Source organism: Capra hircus, chromosome 20, assembly GCF_001704415.2.
Source record: "Capra hircus breed San Clemente chromosome 20, ASM170441v1, whole genome shotgun sequence".
NCBI classification, from domain to species: Eukaryota; Metazoa; Chordata; class Mammalia; order Artiodactyla; family Bovidae; genus Capra; species Capra hircus.
The window spans coordinates 2324903-2351549 of NC_030827.1; the positions used below are offsets into that span (position 1 = coordinate 2324903).

Here is a 26647-nt window from a genome sequence, read left to right on the forward strand (position 1 = left end):
AGTACTATCTAGTCAATTGTGTTAGTTGGATACCTAGGGTAACTTTGTTGAATTCACAAACAAATTGGGCTTACAGACACACTTTCAGCAAGGAACTCGTTAGTACCCAGGGGACTTACTATATTTTGAGATAAGACTTTAAAAAAGTATTTCAGATTAAATGAGATGGGGCCCTGATCTGATGAGACCAGTGTCCTTACAAGACGAGACACGCACACAGCAAAAAGGCCACGTGGAGACATGGTGAGAAGAACACAGCAGCCATCTGCAAGCAGAGGAGAGAGCCTCACCAGAAACCAACTCTGCCAGCACCTTGAGCTTGGACTTCCAGCATCCAGAGCCATGAAGAAAAATATTCCTATTGCTTAAGTTGCCTAGTCTGCGGTATTTTGTTAAGGCAGCCCTAGGAAATTAATATGCCCCACAGACAATTCTTTACATAGCATTCTTTCCCACCTGTTTTAATTGTCATAAATATATGTAGCATAAAATTTACCATTTTGAGGTGTGCAATTCAGTGGCATCGATTATATTTCACATTGTTGTACAACCGTCATCACCACGTCGTTACAGAACTTTCCAGCTTCCCACACTGAAGCTCTGCCTCCATTCAACAATGACGCCCCATTGCCTCCTCCACCAGCTCCTGGCCACCACTTTACTTCCTCTATGAATGTGGTTATTGTCGGTCCCTCATGTAAGTGGGGTCACACAGTATTTGCCCTTTTGTACTTGGCTTATTTCACTTAGCATAATGTTTTCAAGGTTTATCCATGTAGAATGTGTCAGAATTCCATTCCTTTTTAAGGCTGAATAATACTCCAGAGGAGGGATTAACCATAATTTTTTTTATCCATTCAACCATCGTTCATCCATTCCCATATTTTTAGAATACATAATCCGCTTCCTCGCAATTCTGCCTCCAGTGATTTCTTGCCAGGTTCAGAGTCAAATGCAGACTTTCTTCTGTGGTCTATAGCCTTCTTTTTTTTTTTTTTAATAAAGAGTTGACTTTATTTGTATTTATTTATTTGAGTGCGGCAGACCTTAGCTGTGTTATGCCCAAGGTTCCAATCCCCAGAACTGAGAGAACAAGACATCCACAGCAATGCAAACGCAAAAAGGGAATTTATTGCTAGCTCGAGCCAGGGCCAAAGTTTCATCCAACGCAGTGGAGTGGAACAAGGGCCCCGAGCCCTGAATTACAGCAGTATTTATAGGGTTAAGACAAAGACAGGGAATTGGCAGGGGCGGATTGGTTGCAAGGGTTCTTTAGCATCTACTAATTGGCTAGATTTTCGCTTGCACGGGCTTTCTCAGGGGGTTTTCATCCTCGTCCTGATAAGCCTGAACCAGGCTACAGGGAGTATACTGATTGGTCGAGTCCCGGCGCCGGCAGAGGATGATCTCAGCTCCTCCTTGGCAGTAACTCAGCCCCTCCGTGAAGGAGACTTAGGCCTACCTTGGCCCTCTGAAGCCTGTCATGGCATCTGTTTGATCCTAACAAGCTGCAGCAGGCAGGGTCTGCGTTGTGGCTCACAGGCTCCATAGCTGCGGGATGCAGACCCAGCTGCCCAGCAGCTTGCACCTGACCAGAGATCGAGCCCTCGTCCCCTGCATCGCGAGGCAGATTCTCAACCACTGGGCCACGAGGGAAATCCCTACGGCCTTTGCATGATCTGTCCCTGCATTTCTGGCCTCCTAAACTCTGCTGAAATTCTCCTCCCACCACCGGGCCATGCTGTTCTTGTTGGAACACCAGGTCCTAGCCCCCGGGTCCTGGCAGTCACTCTGCCCTCTATCTGGACATGCTTACCAGCTCTCCTGGGCCTGTCTCCTGCACTCCACTCAAACCCCTTCCTGCCTAAGGTCCTCACCTCCCTCTACACACAGTGGCACATTCTACCCTCTGAGGCTTTCTCCTTTTCCTGCAATTCCGTCACACGTTTATTCCTTTGTCTCTGCCCTGGTTCGTCCACTGACAGTCCAGCTCCTCAAGGGCAGGGGCTGTCCGGGCTGTAGCTGCTTTCCCAGCACCTGGGCCAGAGAAAGTGAGCAGACCACCAGGCAGATGAGATGCTCTGCCTGGAGGGGACAACGCAGTGGGAAGCAAAGCTGGCTCTGGAACCTAGGCCCCTGAGTCTTCTTTCCTTTCCTGGTAGCCTCTGCACTGCATGCCCATTAAAGCCTTTGCTTCTGTATTCTGTCTTCTCGAGTCCATCTTTCTATCCACATTTACTCCTTAGCAAGGTGCCAGTGATCCTAATTCAATGGAATGGAGAAAGGAAGAAAGGAAGGGAGGCTAGATCACAAGCCTTTCTGCTTGCGTGTCTTCCTGTGGCCTCTGGTCAACACGCGTGAAAGCCAAGCAAACGTCTCACTACTGACTTCACTGTTTCTCCACACATGTCCTCAGTGTGTTGTTGTTCAGTAGCGCATCTGTGTCTGACTCTCTGTGACCCCACGGACTGCAGCATGCCAGGCTTCCCTGTCCTTCACCATCCCCCAAGTTAGCTCAAACTCATGTCCATTGAGTCAGTGATGCCATCCAACCGCTTCATCCTCTGTTATCCCCTTCTCCTCCTGCCCTCAATCTTTCCCAGCATCACAGTCTTTTAAATGAGTCAGTTCTTCCCATTAGGTGGCCAAAGTATTGGCATCAGTCCTTCCAATTAATACTCAGGACTGATTTCCTTTAGGATTGACTGGTTCGATCTCCTTGCAGTTCAAGGGACTCTCAAGAGTCTTCTCCAACACCACAGTTCAAAAGCATCAATTCTTCTGCACTCAGCCTTATTTATAGCCCAGCTCTCACATCTCCAGTTTGCACCTTCAGTTACCTTGCTCCCTGAGTCCCATTGATTGTCTCCCCTGCGGTTCTCTGGTCTGCCACTGTCTCCATTCTCAGCACTGTCCCCAGAGTCCCAGCTCTCATCATGTCTCACTGCTTTGATGCAGCTGGCAGGCCGGGTTTCTTCTCGATTCTCCCCTCCTGTCTCCTCCACACCAGGGCCGACAAAGAGACGGTTCATTTAACCCAGGAGCCCTACTTCTGGAAATTTACTCGAAGCAAATCATCAGAGATGTACACAAAGACTTTTATTCAGGGGTGTGCCTCAGGGTACTGCATTACAATAGTGAAAAATAGGAGATGATCTCAACTTGTCAAAAAATAGTGGGTTAAATGAAACTTGATTCATCCATCTGGTGCAATAATATTAAAGCCTTGAAAAATTATTTTGAGGACTACTTAATAACAAGCAGAAATGCTATTGACATAATATCAGGTGAAAAATCAGATTACAAGACTATATGTACAATGAGACTCCAACTGTGAATAGATAGATGGACAGAAAAAGCAAAACGACACAAACAGAAATCCTGGGTTTTAGCTGAGATACATGGTTATTTTTTAAAGTTCTTCTTGATAGAAGAACTATATTCTCTGCTTTGTCTTCAATAAGCATGTATATTTAATCAGACCATAAAATGTCATTCACTGAATACACATCTTTAATTTTTTAATTCTTCCCAATAGCTTCAGTAAAAGTTATGTCTTCATTGCGTTATGTCATTGCCTGTCCTCTTCATATTAGAGCATGGCCGAGCTTCCGGGCCTGGAGCTCAAAGCCCGTACCCTGTGGTCTCACCCCACTTCCTGTTCATATCTCCTCCAACACAAACACCTTCTCCTCCAGCCACACTCATCCCCACCTGGTTTCCAAACCAGACTTGTGTTTTATGTCCCTGAAACTACCTTCAAATGAGTCAAAAACACGCGCGCGCACACACACACACACACACACACACACACACACACACAACACAGAGAAGGACGGCAACTGTGGCGAATACTGACGACAATTTGTGAGCCAAGGTGAGGGGACTGCACCTCCTAGATCCTAATTTTGCAGCTCTTCCATAAGGTCAGTCCCTCAGTTGTGCCCTATGGGCTATAGTTTGCCAGGCTCCTCTGTCCATGGTTTCTCCAGGCAAGACGACTACAGCAAGTTGCCATTCCTTTCTCCAGGGGGTCTTCCCAACCCAGGAATCAGACCCAGGCCTCCTGCATTACAGGAAGTCTCTTTACCTTCTGAGCCGCCAAGGCAGCTCTTCTATAGTTGGACATTTTAAAAACCTCATAGTCGGGGGAAACAAAGGGGCAGTATCACACAGTGTTTAAAGGCATTGGCTCTACCCAGAAGTGACCCTAGTTTAAACCCCAGCTCTAGGGCTTCCCTGGTGGTCCAGTGGCTAAGAGTCCATGCTTCCAATGGAGGGGGTGCAGGTTCAATTCCTGGTCAAGGAACTAAGATCCCATGTGCTGTGTGGCGCAGCCTAAACAAATAAGTCCCAGCTCTGCCACCTGTTAACTGAGTGACAATGACCTCAGGCAAGTTAAGTACTTCCTCAGTCCCAGTTTCCTCATCACTAAAGTGGTGATAATGAAATCATGTGTTTATTTACTACCATTTCCTGGAGAATTGTATAAATGGAATAAATGGGTGTGAAGGTGTTAGTGAAGAGTCTGGTCACCCTGACCAGTGTGGACTACTAGTATCAGTGTTAAACAATGATTCTTAACCATGAAGTTATCTGCAATGCTCTCTACCTTCCTTAACACTCACCTCTGGATAACTAAGTGAAGCGCTGTGGCCTGGGGATCCTTCTGCTCCTGGCTCAGAGCAGTGAGCGTTCAGTGCGGGTTCCCACAGCATCAACATCTCTAGGTCCTGGCACGGTGCCTGGCACAGAGGAGGCAGCCAGTAAGGGCAGGAATCCCAAAATGAAGAATTGGAAGGGTTCAATACGCACTTTAAAGAAAGCTCATCTCATCAGATACAAGCTTGTAACCTTGCTGATGTAGCCACCCTATTCCCACGTGCTTCTCAGAGATAAGGCATCACCTTGATAAATTAGCTGTGGATATAAGCTTCCTGCAGTTGGCATGGAGATGCAATTTAATTTCCAATTAAGCCTGATTTCTGGGCCGAGGGATTTGCCTGCCTCACACTGGGAGGATTACTCCAGCCAGATTTGTTGTCAATGTTGGTGGTTCTGCCATGAAGTAGACTGTCATGGAAACTGGTCCTTTGGCCCTTGGATGGTTCAACCGGGCACTGCTTTTCCCCTGGAACTGAGTTTATACAAGTAGATTCAAGAAAGTTCAAAAGAGACTATCCATAGCAGAAATTTTTAAGACAGAGCACAGTTAACAGAGTGAAAAGGAGAAGCAAAATGGTCCTCGATGCTCATAAGAAAGAAAAGTGAGAAGTTGCTCATGAGAAAAAGAGGGCAGTGAGAAGTTCTCCGAGCTCAGAGAAGAATCTATATCATCAGAGGAAGGAGACACCTTTGCTCAAACGGACAGTGAATATTTGCTGAGCATCTTTTGTATACCAAGGGCTGTGCTGAGCACTTCACATTCAGCATTGCACTGAATTGTCAGACAAAGGATGCTATGCTCATTTTCCTTTCTTGAGGGGGCTGCACCTTAGCAGCATGTAGAACCTTAGTTCCCCAGCTAGGGACTGAACTCATGCCCCCTGCATTGGAAGGCAGATTCCTAACCATTGGACCACCAGGGAAGTCCCTCATTTTCCAGTTGAGGAAATGGAGTCTCAACTGCCTAGATTCACAGACAATCTGGATTCGAACTCTCACCTTTCTGAGCATTCCCCCCTGCAGGCCCCCTTTCCAAAAATAAATAAAACACATAGTTTAGAACCAGAAGAATAAGGTCACACTAAGCTGAAACTTACCTCCCCCAAAATTTAAGAATAAGAAAAAGCCTTTAAAACATGTTCTGAAAGAGAGAGTAAAATAACTGAGTCTGCTTGGGGTACATGATCCGATGGAGGGGCAAATGGCACCAGTTTCTGTTTGGTTTTCACATCTTCCCTGCAGCGTGACGGACTGGTGTGGCTAAGATGCTCACAGTAAGTCAGAGGCTAAGATTGCTCCAGACCAATGAGGTCCTGGCTTGTGACTCAGACTATTTCAGTTCCAGGAGTTGGAAAGAACCAACAGAGAGCATACAAAACAGTGTTTAAAGACACATGTGCACAAGATGTTTCAAAGAATACTGTGTGCATGGCCGACAGAGTCACAGAAAAATTAGATACCAAGAGGGCAGCACATGGCCCAATGTTTATTGATGATCGCAAAAGAAAATTCTGAAGCTGTGTATAAATAAGCATGCTACCCACTCCTGGACAAATTCTGGAATGAAGTATGGAACCAGTGGTTTGGGAACACCTGGAGAAGAAAGCAGAGTTGACCAAGAGAAATGTGAGGACCTAAGAATGAGACAAGTCAGTACAGCCTCTCTTCCTCTCTGCTTTTTAATACAGTGACCAGTTCACGGATTGCTGTGGCTGTAGCATGCCTGGCTTGCTGCCGGGTGTTTGATGGGCTGTGGGCTGGGCTATCACAGCATCAGGCAGAGCATAGCTAACGCCATCCGCCTGTCCATGCCGGCAGCTCTCCATCTGAATCTTTGCAGGGCTTTTCCAGATGCTTGGGGCTTGCCTGGTGGCTCAGATGGTAAAGCGTCTGCCTGTAATGTGGGAGACCCAGGTTCGATCCCTGGGTTGGGCAGATCCCCTGGAGAAGGAAATGGCAATCCACTCCAGTATTCCTGCCTGGAGAATTCCATGGATTGAGGAGCCTGGTAGGCTATCGTCCACGGGGTCACAAAGAGTCGGACACAACTGAGTGACTTCACTTCACTTTACTTCACTTCCAGATGATTATGCTTGCATGTCACTCCACATCTGTGAGCTCTTCAGACATGTGGCTCCAGGGAGCCATTTGAGAGCCTGGGCTCTGTGGGAAGGTATACAGAGGCACCCAACAAGCTATCAGTCCTGTCGAGAATTTTCCAGTTTTGACATCGGGCAGAGACTAAGAGGCAGGGCATTTGCTCCTTGGAAGAAAAGCTATGACAAAGCTAGACAGTGTTTTAAAAAGCAGAGGCATCACTTTGTTGACAAAGGTCCCTTTAGTCAAAGCTATGGTTTTTCCAGTAGTCTTGTACCTATGGGAGAGCTGGACCATAAACGAGGCTGAGCACTGAAGAATTGATGCTGTCAAACTGCGGTGCTAGAGAAGACTCTTGAGAGTCCCTTGGACAGCAAGGAATTCAAACCAGTCAATCCTAAAGGAAATAAAACCTGAATACTCATTGGAAGGACTGATGCTGAAGCTGTAGCTCCAATACTTTGGCCACCTGATGCGAAAAACTGACTCATTAGAAAAGACCCTGATGCTCGGAAAGATTGAAGGCTGGAGGAGAAGGGGACGACAGAGGATGAGACGGTTGGGTGGCATCATCAACTCAACGGACATGAATTTGAACAAGCTCCAGGAGATGGTGAGGGACAGAGAAGCCTGGCGTGCCACAGTCCATGGGGTTGAAAAGAGTTGGACACAACTCAGTGACTGAACAACAACAAGGGGAAGGATGCACAGTGGTTAGAGCGTAAGTCTGAAACAATACTGTTCAGGTTTGAATTCCAGCTCTGCTATTAGCTAACTTTTGACCTTCAGGAAGTTAAATCTCTGTACTGCCATTGCCTCATCTATGAAGTCGAGATAGTAACAGCCTTAAAGGATCTTGTTAGGGTTAAATGAACCATACTTATTAAAGCTTAGCCTGGATCCTGGCCTAGGTGCTCAACAAATGTTAGCTTTTATTATTGCAGATGATAGATTATAGTCCCAGGAGTAATTTGCTAAATACACCCTGAAATAGAAGGCGCTGCCTCCCCATACAGTGAGTTATGTGTCAAAGAAGATGTTGACATAAGTTGTTGATCAAGAGAAACATCATAGGGAGGGCTCAAGCAGCAGACTGAATGTGGGGAAAGTTAGATGGTCTTTAAAGAACTGCTGACCTTCAGAGAAAATGAGTTTATGTTTGCATATAAGAAAACAAAGGAGTGTCAAACAGCAAGGGCTCCAGAATTGACAGACGAGGCTCAGGGCAACCGTCTCCCTGGGACTGGAGACAGAAAACGTGTCTTAAAGCTGTGGAGGCTACAGAAGCCCCTGTTTTTAGCTCGTGTAGCTGGAGGGCAGTTGGTGTGGGATGAGGGAGATTATGGGAAGTTGAAGTCTCTGTATCTGAGAAGGGAGGCACAAACTTTGTCCAACATTCAGTTGGGAGTTGATTGCTCTGCAATTATATACATCTCTTCCCCATCCTCCTTAGCATTTAAGGAAGTTGTCTGATGAGCATGTGCTTTATTTGAGTGGGAAGGGAGAGCTGTGGAAATCTAGGAAGATGATGAATTCTGTCTGAATCGACATGATGAAGGTTAAGGAACAGGAAGATAATTCATGAACAAATCCGTTGCTGGAAGAGAGACCCTAGAGCCAGGAGAGATGGGGAAAAGTGAAGCTTTCCTCCTGGCTCCAACCAGGGATCACATGAAACTTAGCACACAGGGCTCAGTGAGGAAGAGCAAGAGGACCCTGAAGGTCTCTGGACGCACAAGGTCAGCAGCGCCAAAGCTTTCTGGTCGCAGAGTCCTTTTACAGTCTAAAAACACACTTAGAACTCCAAAAGAGACTGGGTTTATATGGGTTATATTAACCAGTGTTTACCATTTTAGGAATGAAAACTCAGAATGTTTCATTTAAATGAATTTATTTTAAAACAATGATAAATCCATTCCAGGTTAACAAAAGATCATATTTTATGAGAAACAGTTGCATTTTCAAAACATTATTGAGAAAGGGTGCGTTGTTTTCCTTTTTTGCAAATTGCTTTAGTGTTCGGCTTAATAGACAACAGGTTTCTCATGTCTGTGTTCAGTCTTTCGTGATATCACACGTCACACACATAAGCTCTGAAAAATTCCGCACGTGTTGGTGAGATTGAGAGTGAAAAAAGCAGGCAGTATGTAAATATTATTATGAAAATAATTTTGACCTTGCAGGCCTCCACTTTGAGACCCATTACCCTAGGGATTTCCCTGGTGGTCCAGGGGTTAAGACTCCTCCTTCCAATGCAGGGGGTGAGGGTTCAATCCTTGGTTGGGAAGCTAGGATCCCACATGCCACATGGCCAAAAAACCAACAATATTTTTGTTTCCATTCACTCTTTTATTTTAGAGAAAGCACTTGAACACAGAAAAATAGAACAAATGATATAAAACACCCATATGCTCCTCAGAAAGCACCCCTCAAAACGAATGTGTTAGCATTTTGTCGCATTTGCTTCATATTAACGTTACGGATACAGCTGCACATCTTCAAATACCTTGCCTCCTCTCTAGAAGCAGCATTTGAAGTCTATCAATTCCAAAAATATTTTTTAAAAACCAGAAAAATACTTAACAAATGGTCCACAGTAAAAAAATATATATGTATTTTTTAAGAACCATTACCCTAGACCATGTTGAATTTCTTCATGTCTTTCTGATTTTGCTTTGGTCTCTTTTCCCTACATATGAAAGGGCAGTGGCTGATGAGGTATAAGATAGCTGCACTATGATCAAACAGTATCTTTGCAAGCATATAATTCAAATTCCTCTAAATGCAAAAGACATTGGCTATTCTGCACCAGCCTGGGCTGCCGGTTAGCAATAGAGTGAACGCAGCCTACAATCTGCACACCCAAGGGGTTCTGAAATTAGGAGGAATTTTAGGTGAATTGTTGACAGAGGTGGGGGAGGCTAGCCTTATTTCAGGAAGTCACAAAATTGAGGTTTTAGTAATATTTTTCATTGCATTATTTTGAATTTGCATAAATCAGGTTCTTCACCGTGGAGAAGGAAGCCCTTGATAATGGTGGGAAAGGAGGGAGAAAGAGCAACAGGATGATCAGCTCCGTGAGGCAGGCACTGTGTCTGCTTCATCTCTGCCCCTCTCTGTCCTCTTGCCACTGATCTCCATCCAGCCTGCCATCCGAGTTCTGGGCGAGTGATCCAGGCACACCTGGAGAGCCAGGTGAGACTCACTGGCCTGTGGGAGAAAAGGCAAAAAGAGCGCCAGCACTGGGCTTTATTAGCAGAGTGATTTGTTAAAGGACTAACGAGGGCTCTCTGCTCCCAGGCCGCCCTTGCTCCAGAAACATTTTCCCTCCGTGTCTAACTCCATCATGCTTAAATGCCCGTTAGTTCGTGCTCATCTTGGGCTTGAAGTTCCATGAACAGTAGGCAGGTATAGGATTTGATAGAAGTAGGCTCCATTGACAGGAAGCTGTGGAGGCTACAGAACTCCATTGACAGGAAGAAGGCGTTTGTCTCAAGCAAAGGAAGTTCATTGTTAATAATGCATGGGGCAGTGAGGGCTGGGCCTCCCCAGCTACTTGCTAGAGGGTGGTGGCTTTTTCCCCTGTAGGGGCTGTTGGGATAGTCTCCATTTTGGTGTATTTCAGCCCCAAATGCAAGTGCATGAAAACCATATGCAAAAAAAAAAAAAAAAACCCTATAAATGAGATTCATGATGGAGATACTCTTTTTCTTTTTTAAAAATTAAACTTAAATTTGGGGGGAATTGTAGATTCTCATGCAGTTGTAAAGAAACACACAGATAGATCCTATGTACCCTTTACCTAATTTCCCCAAAGAAAATATCTTACCAAACTATAAGACAATATCCCAACAAGACTTGCTAGATTCACGGGACTCTTAGGATGTCCCCAAGCCCAGAAGGAAGAAGCTCCAGGGAGTGGGGTGTTACTCCCCCTTGGAAGGATTGTCTCTAGTAAGAACCCGGAGGGTGTGAAGTTGCATCAGGGATCCCTGGCTGCAAGCTACAGGTGTTGGTACAGATTCCAGGTGGCCCTCCTCCCAGATTCCTGACTTGCATGAGAACACCTTGGGCATCCCAGGATGCAACACTGTTCCTTACCTGGACCCTGGGGCTTCCGGTGACTGAGTCAGCTAAAGAATCACAGGTCAGGCTCTGGAATCACACAGCCCAGGGCTCAAGTCCCGTTCCTCACTTACTATCTGGTTGACCGTGGCCAATGACCTCTTACAGCCTCAGTTTTTCATAATATACAGCACTCACTGTGTGTAAGCCACTCTTCTAGGAACATTATACAATAACTCATTTAATGCTAATTATAATTAGTTCCTATGTTGCAAGTGAGGAAATTGAGGCACAGAAAGGTTATTTGTCCAAAGCCACACAGCTAGGGAATAATACGGTTGGGTATTTGAAGCCAGTCCATGTATATAACCTCTATCCTAAGTTGCTTCTCCTTATCCATGAGGTGGGTTCAGTAATGCTCACTGAATTTTTATGAGGCACACTTCTTAGCTCTGTGTCCAGCATGGAATAAATGAGCAGCAAAAAATGCTAGTTAACATTATTGTTGGTATAATTTCCTCTGGAAGTTTCTGAATATTCATTCCTTGTTATTGTTACTAAGAACAGCTTCCATTTTCGCCACCCAGTATGTGTCAAACCCTCATTCAGCTGTCCCAGCCACCCAAAAGGGGCATTCTCTCTTTTACTGACGAAATAACCAAGAATGAGAGAGACGCAGTCTGGCGGAAGCAGACGCAGATTCACCCCAGGGCCGCACCTGGAATCAGCTGCAGGGGGACCTTCAGAGACACCAGCCTAGCTTCATGCCCAGCTGAGGACTTACCTGGAAAAGGCGTTGACTCCCCCACCAAAGTCCCGGACAGGACCGTGATTCTCTACACCTGCGGCTGTCATGCTCAAGCACACGACAGAGCCCCCTGCAGTCACTGTTAAAACACGGAGTACTGCCCAGCTCCTCGTTACCCCACCAACCTCTCCCCACCCACCGCCTCAAGGTCTCCGGGTCAGTGGGGCTAGGCGGAGGGCCTGGAGCGTGCCTTTCTCACAAGCCTCCAGGAATGCTGGTCCAGGGATCACACTTTGAGAAGGCCTGCTCTAGGGCAAGTTTTTGGAGTGGTAGTGAATCTATGACAGCTTCCCCCAGTTGCTGCTGCTGCTAAGTCGCTTCAGTTGTGTCCGACTCTGTGCGATCCCATAGACGGTAGCCCGCCGGGCTCCCCATCCCTGGGATTCTCCAGGCAAGAACACTGGAGTGGGGTGCCATTCCCCCAGCCATCCCTTCCGAAGCCTGAGGCCGGCTTCCCCCGCAGGGCCAGTGCCTTGCGTTTCCCCTGTGTTTGGCTGCGCGTGGAGGTCCTTAGCTGTAACGAGTGGAGGCTGCTCTCCGGGGCGGCGTGGGGGCTTCTCGTTGCAGTGCCTTCTCTGGCTGTGAGCACCGGCTCTGGGGCCTGGGCTCAGTGGTCCTGGCTTATGGGCTCTGGAAAGCGGCCTCAGTGGTTGTGGTGAACTGGTTCAGTTGCCCAGCGCATAAGGAATCTTCACATACCAGGGATCAGAACTGTGTCTCCTGCTTTGACATTGCTTAACCACTCGCGTAACCACTGAACCACCAGGGCAGTCCCAGGTACCTTGTATTTAATCTGCACTGAAAACCATGAATCCCCATCTCTGTTTATTTTCCCTCTGTCCAGGATTCTTAAACTTGTGTGTTCTCAAAACTCTGTGTCTTAGGTATACCTATGGCTGATTCATGGTGATGTATGGCAGAAACCAACACAACTCTGTAAAGCAATTATCTGCCAATTAAAAATAAATATTAAAAAAAAGCCTGTATCTGATTGGAGTTCAACCTGTCCACCAGGTCACTTCCATCTGCTTGGTGATGGGGCACTCACCCTTTCAAACTTTTTTCCAAAATTACATCTGTTGTTACTGTTCTGTTTAAAAATAAACACAGTGAAACCAAGCCTATTGTTGAAAATTTAGAAAAGTACAAAAAATAAAAGGAAGGAAGAAAATTACAATTAATAAATCCCACTGTTAATGTTTTTTATATATGTTAGTATCATTTCCTTATAGCCTATATATGTTGTATATATTTGGTATAATCAGTATATAAGGTATATGAGGTATAATGAATATATGATTATATTAGTTTTCAAATGTGTAACAAAATGATTCAATATTTGTATGTATTACAAAATCATCACCAGAAAAGTTTCTAGTTAACACCCATCTCCACACAGTGACAGTTTTTTTTCTTATGATGAGAGCTTTTAAGACCTACTCTCTTAGCAACTTTCAAATATGCAGCGAAGTATTACTGATTATTGTCACCATGTTGCAGTTATATCCCCATGACTCCAAGACTGGAAGTTTGTATCTGCACTTGTGAATATTGGCATAAGAATGTATACAGATCTGAGAAAGCTGCAAACAAGCGATGTCCCACTGATGAACGTGCTCTGTCTATGGGGCTGCTACCGTTTTCACTTCGGAATTCCAAGAAGGAATGGAGGCCTGTCGGGGAGCACTTCCTGGGAGGGCCCAGCAGGCACAGAAGTGAGAATCACTGGCATCAGTCCAGTGGACAGCGGAATAGCAGAAAACAGATTTGAGTTAAATGGATGGATTGAGTGGGGTCAGGGATGGAGAAGCATCACAGGCTGACCTTCAGTTCTCCTGGGTCCCGAGGAGCCATTGAACAGTCTTGAGCAGGAAATGACTTAACTAAGGGGTTTCCCAAAGACCATCCGTGCAGTGGAAGACAGAAGGCCGGAGGGGGAGGGGGCGAAGGCAGGCGAGGGAGCACGGGACACGAGCGGGAACAGCCCGAGAGGTGATGGGCCCGCGTGGATCTACCTCTGGGCTGCCAGGATGGACAGGGACTGGTTGATCTTCACCATGACGATGATGAGCAGGCCGCCGGTGAGCAGAAATGTGGGCCAGAAGAGAGAGAAGAGGAGGCTCTGGGGCCCATAGAGGCGCCGGTACAGGACGCTGGTCTCATTCTCCCGAGTCGTGGAGAAGCAGAAGAAATCCTGGTGCTCGTGAAACCTGGCTCTGACCTTCTCCACGTCGGCCCGGGCCACTTGGTAGTTGTCCAGGCTGCTTGGGATGTAGGAGCACTGTAGGGAGAATCGAGAGCACGCATGGGATTGAGATCCCTGTTTCTCAGGGCTTGGTGTGGAATAAGAGAAAACAGCAGCTTTGGATTCGAACGCCTGGGTCGACTCAAGACTGTCCAAAGCTTAGCAGGCTGCACACAGCGTGGTTTGAGGGGGCGCCTACACAGTGTTGGTTGGGAGGGTGGTGGCCTTGGAGCTGTCCAGGATACACTCTGCACGCTGGGAGGCGGGGCCCCCAGCTGGAGCCCTGGCCCTGCTCCCATCACCTGCAGAGCTCAGTCGTTCAGTCACGTCCACCCCCGTGTTACTGCAGGGACTGTAGCCCGCCAGCCTCCTCTGTCCGTGGGATTCTCCAGGCAAGAATACTGGAGTGGGTTGCCATTTGCTCCTCCAGGGGATCTTCCCACCCCAGGAATCGAACCCGTGTCTCCTGCATTGCAGGAAGATTCTTTACAGCTGAGCCGCTGAGGAACCTTAGGCTAATTGCTTAACAGGGCTTCCATGGTGGATCAGATGGTAAAGAATCTGCTTGCAATGCAGGAGACCTGGGTTCCATCCCTGGGTCAGGAAGATCCCCTGGAGAAGGGAACGGCAACCCACTCCAGTATCCTTGCCTGGTGAATTCCACAGACAGAGGAACCTGGCAGCCTACAGTCCGTGGGGTGACAAAGAGTCGTCACGACTAAGATATTAACACACACACTGAGCCTCGATGTCTTCATCGCTTAAGTGGGTTAATAGCAGTATCTTTTTCAAAGGAGTTTGCTAAAGAACTTCAAACTTATCTGTGTAAGAAGACCAATGGGAGACAGGCTGAGTGGGCTCTATATTTGGATTCAGGGCAGAGGTCATACGCTCAATTGCCTACAAAGCTCACACAGGTAACATCCACAAGTGAAGTAGTGAGGGAATAAGATGACAGGGGCGAATCCACACTTGCCTTGGTGCCAGGGAGAACTGTCAGGGTGTGGTGGGGCCTGGGGTGATGGAGAGAGCCAGACACACCCAGCCTGGCAGTCATCACTCCATCTGGACAACGGATGCTGTGCCATCCAGAAGACCGACTGTAGCCAGGCCTCCAAAATAGTAAGAGAAGCCAAAATACTGGATTTTAATGTGGACTGTCACAATTTTAAAATATTGGTGAAAATTTGAATTGAAAATTCTATGAGGTCTAACTCTGTGTGAGCAAAACCCAAGATGGCCAGCTGGTATTTGACACTGGGATTCAAAGGAAAAAGAGAATGCATTCAAAAGAGCTTTGTGCAGACAGAGCCTGGTATATATTTAATTCTGACACTGATCACGGTGATTAGGAACCTCGCAGCCTGGAAAGATGAGGTCTGGCTGGAAAGCTCTGCAGAGAAGGCAGAAAGGAGAATCCTGGCTTTATCTCTCTCCCATCCTGGGAGGCAAGCTTCCAGCACATGCTCAGCAAGGGTGGTCCCCCCGCAGCCCCCACAGCAAGCCACCTGGAGGGCTGGCCACAAGCACAGGCTCCCTGCTCACTCTGAATCTCTGAGGAGAGGGTCCAGCAACCTGGGGACTCCTTCAGGCACTGGTTTGAGGACCACTGCCCTATATAATCACGTCGCACGAGTCAAAATGAGAGACGGTGTCGGGCCAGCTCCTCCCCAGGCCTAGGTTCTTCCCGGGATTTGAGTGAGGTCCTGCCCCGAGGCAGTCTGCCCTGACAGCACGCAGTCCAGCAGTAGAGGTGATGGCTACGCTGCAGCTCTGACAGCCTGGAGACAGGGCGGAGCTGCATCCAGGTCAGGTCCACATCCCCAGCCAGCCAGGGAGCAGCCGAGGCTGGGGAGCTGCTGTCTCCTGAGAAATCTGGCATTCAGATGTGCTGGGGACTCTAAGGTCCTAGCCTTGCCTTAGTTGCTCAGTCGTGTCCGACTCCTTGCCACCCCATGGACTGTAGCTCACCAAGCTTCTCTGTCCACGGGATTCTCCAGGCAAGAATATTGGAGTGAGTAGTCATTTTCTTCCCCAGGGGATCTTCTTAACCCAGGGATGGAACCCAGGTCTCCTGCATTGCAAGCAGATTCTGTACCATCTGAGCCACCAGAGAAGCCCAGGGTCCTAGCAGCAAGTGGATCCTGAATCCTGAGCTGAAAGGGCCTGGCCCGAGTCTCCCCACTGCCACTGACTGTGACCTTGGTTAACCTAGCCAACTGAGTTAGGATGGAGTGGGTTGCTGTGCCCTCCTCCAGGGGATCTTCCTGACTCAGGGATCGAACCTGAGTCTCTTATGTCTCCTGCATTGGCAGGCAGGTTCTTTACCGTTAGCGCCAGTTGTCTAAAGGATCTTAAATGATCCAGCCTCTCTCCCAAGCCCCATGGTGTCACTGTCTTCAGCGCAGACAGTAAAAAGGAGCTTAGAACCTCTCAGGCTAAATCTCATGAGATAAACCAAGAGTGAGCTGGTGACCTCCTTCCTCAGAATAGAGGTGGAGGGAGACAGCCTTGCACATGACACTCCAGAAGACACCCAGCCATCCTGAAGCACCAGGTCCTGGCACCACAGAGCTGAACAGAGGTGGGAAGAGCAACTGGTACACCACCCTGCTGCTTGGCAAAGCCATGAAGGCCCCTCCCCCGTCACACCAGAGCAGCAGCCTGCCCTCAGCACCACTCCTGGGGCGCCTGGGTGCTCTGGGAGAAAAGACTGAGCATGTGGTGGTGGCCATGCTGTCCTTCCGAACCCAGCAGGCAGGCCTCAGGCTGCTGGGAGCCCAATCGGGGGAGGATCTGACCTCGAGCTCCTCCGAGCTGGCAGCCTGCTCCCAATTCCCATCGCACCAGTGACCACTTCTGTTTGTCTTTGAAAATTTGCTTCTTGATCCTGGGGATAAATCAGGAGGCCCTGGATGCCAAGGAAGAGGCAGGGGTCCTGGGAGGAGCTGATTCAGGCTGGTTCGGAGGCCCTAGCTGCATCCGGTGTGGCTGAGTCATGCTAGTGACGACAGGACAGCCAGGCCCCCTTGCCTGCCCAGGCCCACTTCACTAGGAGCCCCCAGCCCTGTTCACGATCCCACCATCCCCCCAGGCACCCTGCCGGTTACCACCCCATCAGCTGCCAAGTTCTGACTGTCAGCATCCACCCTTGTCCCAGCTCTGTCCCAGCTCTGTCCCAGTTGTGGTGACCCCCACCTCTCTCCCTAGTAACTGGACCCCACACTCTTCCATATCACTCCGATCATGCTGCCAGCACTCCACACCTTTTAAAGGCTCCAGTTGCTCACAGCAGTAATTCCCAAGGAAACTTAGAATGACCTGGAAAGCCCAGAGATTCTGCTTCCGTGGGTTTTGTTAGGACCCCCAGGAGCACCTAACACCCAGAGGTGAGGAGCCCCAGCTTCCCTGATCACATTTTAATTCCACAGTTTGGTAGTCCTTGGCAGAAAACAGACACACAGCTCGTACAGCGCCAGAATATAATTAGTATTCCCTTTCTTTATGGTTTGCATGAATTTAACTCCCTCGTAATCAGTAGAACTTCCCCTAGGAAATGGTGAATTCTATTAGTTGCAAATAACTTCACTTCCTGTTAAAGCCAGCGCCAGGAGCATTATTTGGAGTGAACTTAGTTCCCAGCAAAGCTCTGGCCTTTGATGAAAATGTGAAGGAGCTTCATGTCTTCCCGGCTCAGGTCAATGAGAGACCACCCTGACAGAACCAGTCTCTTTAAAACCGTGTGCCTATTACATCAACCCTGTGTCCTTGGCATTTGCTCTACGTATTTGCTGGGCTACACGGCTACAACTCACCTCCATGTCTCGTGTGGTTGAATCAGTGTGGTGTTTTGTAAAATGGTGATTGTGAATGAGCTTAGCACTTCCCCTGTCTTTTCTTCCCAATCTCGTTCCTTCGGTTGAGCTGTTAAAGCTCAAAAAATAAATAAATAAATAAATAAATCCTGATTGAATATAAACATCCAATCCCATTCTCTCTAAAATGGCTGCTTCCCTACCTGTGTGGTGTCAGTGTCTTATGCTGGAATTAAACCTCTTCTCCTTCTCTCCTACTGTGTTGTACAAGCTATTTCTCTCAGACATCTTTGAAGACTGTCTTTTGAGCAAAAAAAAAATTTAGTAAAATGTTTTCAGTAATATTTTTTTAATATGAGAGCTAATTACCTTCAATAACATGTAGCATTCTTCATTAAAGTTTTGCTTCTCTCAAAAGACAACAACAAAAGAGAAAAACTACCCAAAAAACCCATTTTAATTGCACACATTGGCGGTGTGGAGGGCCTCTGGGAACAGGCCCTACGCTGCCTCTGAAGCTTTTTCTCGCCGTACCCTACCCTGTAGCATCGTCTCTGCGGGGGTTGGAATGCTGTGTCTCCCCGCCTTCCTCCCCCATACCTTGCTCTCTGCGTCCTCTTGACACGTACGCCCACCTCCGCATTTCTGTGTGACCAGTCCCTGCCTGATTTTCAACACCAGTGCCTTTCTGAAACCTTCACCTCACCGTTCTTCTCTATGGCACTGGCCCTCTCTGCTGGGTATTGATCGTGTGTGAGCTCTCTTCTCTTGACCCCAACCCCTAACACAGGAAGTGACGGTTGAATGAATGAAAATGGGTCAGCTTGTGTTTCCTACAGAAAGGACTGCAGCGGTGGATTAGGAGGTGTGAGGGGGGCACTGAGAGGCAGTGATAGGAAAACTTTCCAAGTGCTGGCCTCTAAAGATTGCTCTGAACCTGGGCCTCTGGCCCCCTAGAGTGGGGAGTCGAGGAGTCACAGGGGTTCAGCTCTGGGTCTGGCTTCTCATCTGACCCACATTATAGAATAATAAGAACACTACCAGCTGCTTCCTCTGAGTGCCTGCTATCCAGCCAACACCAAGATTGGCACATTATACACAGTCCTTGACTTCCTAGCAGCACTTCAATTTTCAATTAACAGAAACTGAGGCTTGGCGGGGCCAAGCCCCCGTCACACAGCCAGTCAGTGGCAGGTCTGTTAGACTCAGCACAGAAGGGCTGAGACTGACTGGGCCTCAGACCAGCTGTGGCCCCTGGTCAACTGGGTTTATCTTTCTCCAGTCTTTGCTCCCCTTCAGAGTGGGATTCGGGAGCCAGCTGGGGACAAGCACGCACCCGCCAGGGTTAAAAGGACGTGTCCTCACTCCCCACCCAGTCAGTACCTGCTGGTTCTGGTCCCGAGTGTCCTCCGTGTGGTACAGCACAGCCCAGCGGCCCACGGACGACACGTTGACCCACAGGCATGGGTACTGGGGCACCCTCTTGCCCTCCAGCTCCTCCTGGTCCCTGATGTTGGTCTCAATCAGGTGACACGTGGATTCCTGGGTCCACACGCTAGGGAGACCGTGCATACACAAACACATCTCAGAACCCAGGTGGCACAGAGCGCCCAGCACGAACCCATTTAGAGAGACTCAGGACCGAGACCCATCTGCTGTTAGCAGCCAGCACTAAAGGAGCGTGACCCCAGAGTCCCTGGGTCCCGGGGAGCAATCATAAAATCAGAATATCGGCTTTTTGGCCTCTTGGCCAATATCTACATAAACTAGCCTGGCCCCCCGCTGCTCACCCCAAACCCTGGTTAGATTTAAAGATCCTCACATCTAAGCCACACCCCAGGACAGGTGAATCAGAATTTCTAAGATGGGTTGATGTGTTTTCAACATTCTTCGCAGTGACTCTGGTCTGCAGCCAGACCTCAGACCCCTTGTCCACACCATCTTCATCTTGCAGAGAGTGAAAGAGAAGCTCAGAGAGGTCAAGTGACTTTGCTAAGGGCTCACAGTCTCTGAAGTCAGGTCTGGATGGTTTCAGAATCTATGCCCCTCCCCTTAAAAAGAGTAGATGGAGGAGGAGCTTGATTTGTGCCCAGGTGGGGAAGATGGGAGGAATGGCGCTGAACCCGGAGGAAATGTCTTGGAGGCACATGGCCACGCTGAGCAGTGCCTCACTCGGTAGGATTCCGGCCTGGAAAGGCTCAAGCACCGTAAAAATGGGGCGGGAGCAGACCCCGGAGAGGCTGACGGGCTCATCCACACACCAGCAAATCAATCGTGACTCATCTCCTTCTATCAGGCAGGAGACACTGCCAGACAGAAGGGAACTGTTGGCCGCTGGAACGCGCCCAGAGGCAAGGGTCTGAGATTTGTCCTAAGATCAGGCTGAGAAAACGGAGCGTATTCATTCTCATTAGAGCACGGATCAGGAACTTCCCAGTCTTTCCTTTAAAAGCTCACGTGGTTGACATGTTGGAAAGCAAAGGCATGGGACATTCTCTGAGATTCCAGAGCAGAGCTCCAGGGGAACAGAGTTTAGCTCAGTGTAGACACTTCCTACTTACCAGTGCACGCTAAGTCGCTTCAGTCTTGTCCAACTCTTTGCGACACTATAGACCATAGCCTGCCAGGTTCCTCTATCCACAGGATTCTCCAGGCAAGAACACTGGAGTGGGTTGCATGCCCTCATCCAGGGGATCTTCCTGACCCAGGGATCGAACCCCTGTCTCCTGCATTGGCAGGCGGGCCCCCTCACTGGTGCCACCTGGAAAGCCCCCTACTTATCAGAAAGGCCCTCAAATGAAACGGTGTGTATAGTTGAAGTGGTGAGCTCCCCGTCACTTGAGATACACAACACGACGATAGAGGCCAGACCCTTAGCCTGGAGGGTGGGAGCAGGCCTGGGAGTACGGTACCTTTTCTGATAGAGGGGCAGCACAGTGGTGCCCAAGATGTAGTAGGTGATGACTGCGCCCACTACCATGGCCACTCCCAGGCAGAGGGCCCGAGTCTCTCCCCGCTTCTGGGCCATCACCAGCTTCTTTCCCATGGCCTCTGGGGACTGCAGACATTGCTAGGACCAGAGAGGCAAACAGACGTGGAATCAGCACAAGTGACAGGAGAGGGTGATCAGCCATCAACATCGTCTCTATTTTCAGCGCAGAGCTTGGAAAACTCAGAGGGCTTTGGGGCCCCATGTAAGCCTTCCGCCAGCTCTGAGAGGCAAATATTATCATCCCCTAGCCACAGATGAAGGACTTGTGGCTCAGAGAGACAGAGTGACTTGCACAAGGTCACACAGTGTGTGACAGGCTCAGTAATGGCCCTCAAGATGCACATGTTCTCAGCCCCAGGATCTGTGACCGTTACTTTACATGGCAAAGACTTTAAGGCTCTTGAGATGGCGAGATTATCCTGGATTATCCACGCAGACCTAAAGATAACCACAAGGATCTTTGCAAGAAGGAGGCGGAGGGAGATGAGACAGAAAAGAGAGGGGGCTATGACCAGGGCGGCTGAAGCTGGAGTGATGCGGTCATGTACCAGAGGTTTGGCAGCTCCCGGAAGCTGGAAGAGGCAGGGAACCCAGCGTTGTCCTCCGCAGCCTCTGGAGGAGTGCAGCCCTGCCGACACCTTGACTGAGCCTTGCCAGCGTGCTGCTAATTTTGAACTTCTGCCTTCCAGAACTGTGTATGCGTAGATGTCTACTGGGGCCACCGAGTTTGTGCTAATTCGTTACAGCAGCGACAGGAAACTAACACAGGAGATAAACTCACACTGTAAGCTGCAGAGGGGGAATACCCGTGCACGTCCTCCGAGGACACTTGTCTCAGAGAAACTTGAAGCTGTAGCAGTCTCACAGGACACCCCTGGTGGCGCACTGGATAAGAATCCGCCTGCCAATGCAGGGGACGTGGGTTCGATCCCTGGTCCAGGAAGATTCCACATGCCCTGGAGCAGCGAAGCCCGTGAGCCACAACTATTCAGCCCGCGCTCTGCAACTACGGAAGCGCACGCGCTTGGAGCCTGCGCTCCAGGAGAGAAGCCGCCGCGATGAGAAGCCTGTGCGCTGCAACCAGAGTAACCCCCACACGCCACAGCCAGAGAAAGGCCTCACACAGCAACAATGACCCAGCACAGTCAACGCTTAATTAACTTAAATGAAAAACCACTCCCACAGCAGAGCTGGTTGGAAAGGGCGAGCATGCAGAGAAGGGGCAGCAGGTCCGCCAGAGGGCAGCCAAGACATCAGGGTGACAGGAGGGGTATCAGCCGTGGGGATCCTGAAACGGCCGCCTCCCTGCTTTCCGCGAGGGCAGGTGGCATCACGTGGCCTCAGCAGATGCTCTCTTACCTGGGGACCTGAGCCCCGCTGAGCCCAAGCAGAATGGTGCAAGTGACAGGCGGCTTCCTGCCTCCCTTGTGTCTTGGGCCTGAGGCCCTTCATCCTTCTCCCGGGACCTGCCTCTCCCAGAGCAAGCAGAGCCCCTCCTCCCTGAACTCCCACCAGGAGGGTCACTGTTGTCCCCCGGGCACCTCCCGGAGCCAGAGCGTCCCGGCTTCGGTCCTGGTATGGATTTCCCGTGCAAGTCAGTGAGTTGCCTCGTGATGCTGCTGCTGCTAAGTCGCTTCAGTGGTATTCAACTTTGTGCGACCCCATAGACGGCAGCCCACCAGGCTCCCCTGTCCCTGGGATTCTCCAGGCAAGAACACTGGAGTGGGTTGCCATTTCCTTCTCCAATGCATGAAAGTGAAAATTGAAAGGGAAGTCACTCAGTCGTGTCCGACTCTTTGCGACCCCATGGACTGCAGCCCACCAGGCTTCTCCATCCATGGGATTTTCTAGGCGAGAGTACTGGAGTGGGGTGCCATTGCCTTCTCCAGAGTTGCCCCACAGCCTTCAGTAAATTCCTTTGTTGTTGCTTTTTGTTTGTTGCTTAAGGTAACATTTCTACCAAGGATAACAGGGCTGTGGGGCCTTTCTCTGTAACCCCTGAATTAGGGGAAATGTTAGTGAGCTATCAGGAGGGACTTTATCTTCCCTGCCAGGTCCCCAAGGTAATAAACATTATTTTTTTGAATGAGTGAGTATTCCCGAGATAGGCGTTATTAATTCAAAGGGATTTTCAACAAAGTGTCTTATTTTCTACTCAACTTCTCTTCCATTAAGTTGCTTCAAGTGTCCAGTCAGAGATCTCCGCCTTGTTTCTTCCCCACTCCAGGTGTCCCCGGCCCCCCACTGTCCTAAAAAGGAGACTCCAGGGTCAGATACCAAGGTTACAGCCCTGTCATGCCCTCCAAGGTGATTAATAGGGATGATACCTAATGATGACTTTTTCTCCCACGTTTGGGGCACTGAGAAGTGTGGTTTCCCTACATTCCAACAGACACACTACAAAGTCACAAAGGAAAAAAATCTTCTCTTGACAATGAGAGACATGCTATTCAACTCTTTTTCCTATTACTTTTGTCCTGTCCTTCCATCTTGTGGGAAATAGGGCAGCTCACATCATGATTTACCTAGGGCCAGTCTAACAAGCCCACACATGTTTTTGCAGGCTAAAGAATACAGCCACCCAGGGATGGGCAAAAATCCTACACAGCCTTCCTTCCCAGGACTGTCTGAGGTCGTTGGTGCCTGGCCCTAACCCTGCGACTGTGGAACACGAGGTTCTAGGGTCAACATGGAATCACGCCTCGGAGGGAGGACCTAGGCTGAGTGCCCACAACAGAACCAGTCCTTCCCTGGGAGAGTCAGAGCATCCTTGAGACCAGGGAGGCCCGTCTGCCCCATCCTAACATCCCCTCCCCCGGGCACTCCCAGTGTACCAGGTCTGGACACTCAGGAGGAAAGCAAATGAAGCAGTCTGGACCCGGCCGCTTGTTCAGATCCCTCCTGTCTGCAAAGCTCTAGTGAAACTGTCACCCAGCCCAAGGGAGGGGGCCAGCAGAGTTTTGATAAATCCTACTAAGACCGCACAGGATAAAAGCGTAGGGTGAGGATATGAATACAGATATAGTCCTAAGTTTCAACATCCGTAGTGAGAACCTTTAGGCAGCAGGAAGGGTGGGAACCGCTGAGCCCCCTGAGGCCTGCACAGGAAGAAATGGGCCGCAGCTGTAAAATGGGGGATCCCAGTTAGACTCGAAGAAGGACTCCTCAGTTGAGAACTGCTGAATGTCTCTGGACTTTTGAGATATAGCTCTCCATTTGGAAATGTCACTGGAGGTCTGGGGTAGATTGAGGAAAGGTGAAGAAAGGCCAAGCAAGGTGGGATTTGGTGTGTGTGGGGGGGGTCCTCAGTAATCCAGTGTTTGGGTTGACATCCTTTTCAGGGCATAGAAGACAGTGTTTAAGGGTCTAATGGAGTGAGGGACAGGGGGTGTTCTGAGGTCATCAGGCATGGGATCAAATCCTGGCTTTGTCACCTAGCAACCTGTGACTGTAAAACAAGCATGATAGTGCCCACTTCCGAGAATTCTGATAAAGGTCAAATGATGTACCAAACGTCACATTGCCTGGCCCAGTGCAAGCCCTTGATAAATTTTAACTGCTACTATTAAGAAAGAAACCCTGAGGTTTGGATCAGAAGTCCCCAGTGCCCTTGCTGGGCCTGCTTCTGCCCCACCCCTCCCCTGGTGACAAGGGCCAGGGCTGGTCCTGATCTCCAGGCTGCTGCCCTCTGGCTGCTCTGCAGGCTGAGACAAGGGCCAGGGCACTGAGCCACCCCACTGACGGGGCCAAGGACCCCCCTTCCCACCTCCAGCCCCCCGCAGGCCACCAGACCATGGGTCCGGCAGTTCTAGTCCTGTGTGACTTAACACCAGCTCCTCTGGAGCCCAGAGTCCTGATGGCCAGCCCCTCGAGGCAGGGAGTTCCCACTGCCGGCCCCCTCAGCGAAGGTCCAGCCCCAGCCCCAGTCTCTGGAGAAACCACTTCCCCAGCGTCCTTGACCTCAGTACTCACAGTCTCCTGGGTGCCCTGCGAGTCTTCGGCAGACCCTTTTCTGCCTGGTCCCCAGCCCCCACCCAAAAGAAGCTGCCTGAGCTGCAGCAGGAAGTTTGGGCTCCCAGCCCGTCTCTGGGGAAGCGGCCTTTGGTTCTCGTCTGAGACGAGCCTCCATGCCCAAACATGGTCAAGTCTGAGCACACAGCCCCAGGACACAAACTCGAGAGGGCAGGTACCCAGTCCAGGGGCTGGCAGCTGTTACCCAGGCCCCTGCCCTGCAATTCCCAGAATCTACTGGGCAAAAGGTTTGAAACCACAGACAGCAAATCTGAGAAGCCAGGAAAGACCATCTCGGTATGTTTGGAGACATTTCTTCTTCACTTAATCTCTCTGGGCTGGCAGAGAAGTCTGGGATGGGAAATGAGTTTCTTTTTGCTGACGGAGGGGAGGGAGGAGGAGTGGAAGCTCTAAGGGGTGGGGCTCGTCAGCAGCTGGAGGGGCTGGCATTTCCAACCCGCCCAGCAGCCAAAACCCTCAGCCTTTGACAACTGTGTACTGTGTGACCCCAGGCAGGTCACGATGCCTCTCTGAGCCTCTTGGGGTTTTTAAACCTTACTTTGTACAGAGTAGTGATAAGAGTTAGGAATGGTGGAGATTTGGGGCAGGAAAAGAGAAACTCGTCTTTTAAAGACCAACCAAGGAGAAGCGGGGAGCAGTGAGAGCTTCGCGGCTGTTTCCAGCCGGCCAGATCTAAGAAGAGCCTGCTTGGCCCAGTGACCTCCCGGTGGTCAAACTGTACAGTTTGGGTGCATGGGCAGAGATTTGTTCCCATCAATAGAAGAGACAAGTGAGAAATAACATTTGAAGGCAAAAACATACTTCTCTCTACTCTTTCATCCTTAAAGTTGTTGTTGTAAGGATTAAAAAGCAGTGACAAAAATAAACACGAGCATAGGGCCTTCCCTAAGTATCAGGCATGATCCTAGCATCTCTGCCCCTTAGTTTACTCAACGGTCAGTTGAAGAAACTGAATCTGAAGCTCAGAAGCCTTAAATTGCTCTTCCACAGTTGGCTGCTCCGAGTGCGGGCTGCACGGATGCATGCATGCATGCGTGTGCGTGCTCAGTCGCATCCGACTCTTTGCAACCCCGCGGACTGCAGCCCACCAGGCTCCTCTGTCCATGGGATTCTCCAGGCAAGAGTACTGGAGTGGGCTGCCATTTCCTATTCCAGAGGACCTCCCCGACTCAGGGACAGAACCCGGGTCTCTTGCATTGGCAGGCGGACTCTTCACCACTGAGCCACCTGGGGGTTCCCCAAGTGCAGGAGCCAGCGTCAAAGCTGGTCCTGCCAGATTTCAGAGCCGGGGCTCTCTCTGCTGAGCCTGGTGCTGCTTTAAGACCTGAAAGCTCACCTCTGTTGTGCAGACACCCGCCACTTGATATTTTAGAGCTCCTGGGGAGGTGGGCACAGCTCAGCCCTGCCAACTGTAAGAATTCTGGACCCTCCTCACTTCTGCCTCTGTTGCTATGAGGCAACCAGCTTATCGGGCCATAAAACGAGAGCAGTGCTCAGGCCCCTAAACTCTCCCCAGCAGTGAGTTCCCTTCCCCCACCCCTTTTCGTAATTAAATCCTATTAACAGGAGAGTAAATCGTCTGTTTAATGGGCACCATAGCCAAGGGGGTGTCTAAAGGCCTTAGACCTTGCAGATGCAGCATTGGCAGTGAAGGACATGGCCCAGAATGAATCCCAAAGGGGTGATTTTCCAAGATGGTCCTGGCCCATGCAGGAGCCAGAAGATTCCTGCCTGTGATCTAGTGCAAAAATCCTTCTTTCTCCTTTGGGGGAGAGACCCTCAGTACAACAGACAGCCTTTTAAAAGTACGGCTAAAGGGCTACATGCTTGTAACTGACTAAAGGTATTAAGAGTTACACATTCGGACTTTATAAGCAAACAAGCCTTCTTCCCAAGTATTCTCCCCTTGGAAAATGGGAACAGACAGG

The 26647-nt window shown here is 49.5% G+C and overlaps 1 protein-coding gene across 1 annotated transcript; it reads right to left on the reverse strand.

The window, feature by feature from the left end:
- KCNMB1 (potassium calcium-activated channel subfamily M regulatory beta subunit 1) lies at positions 8652 to 25019 on the reverse strand. Its single transcript, XM_005694520.3, has 4 exons — positions 24660 to 25019; positions 20608 to 20765; positions 19079 to 19250; positions 8652 to 13916 (listed from the first exon to the last, which is right to left on the reverse strand). Exons 2-4 carry the CDS (start codon positions 20739 to 20741, stop codon positions 13647 to 13649), a joined length of 576 nt encoding a protein of 191 aa, XP_005694577.2. The 5' UTR covers positions 20742 to 20765; positions 24660 to 25019; the 3' UTR covers positions 8652 to 13646.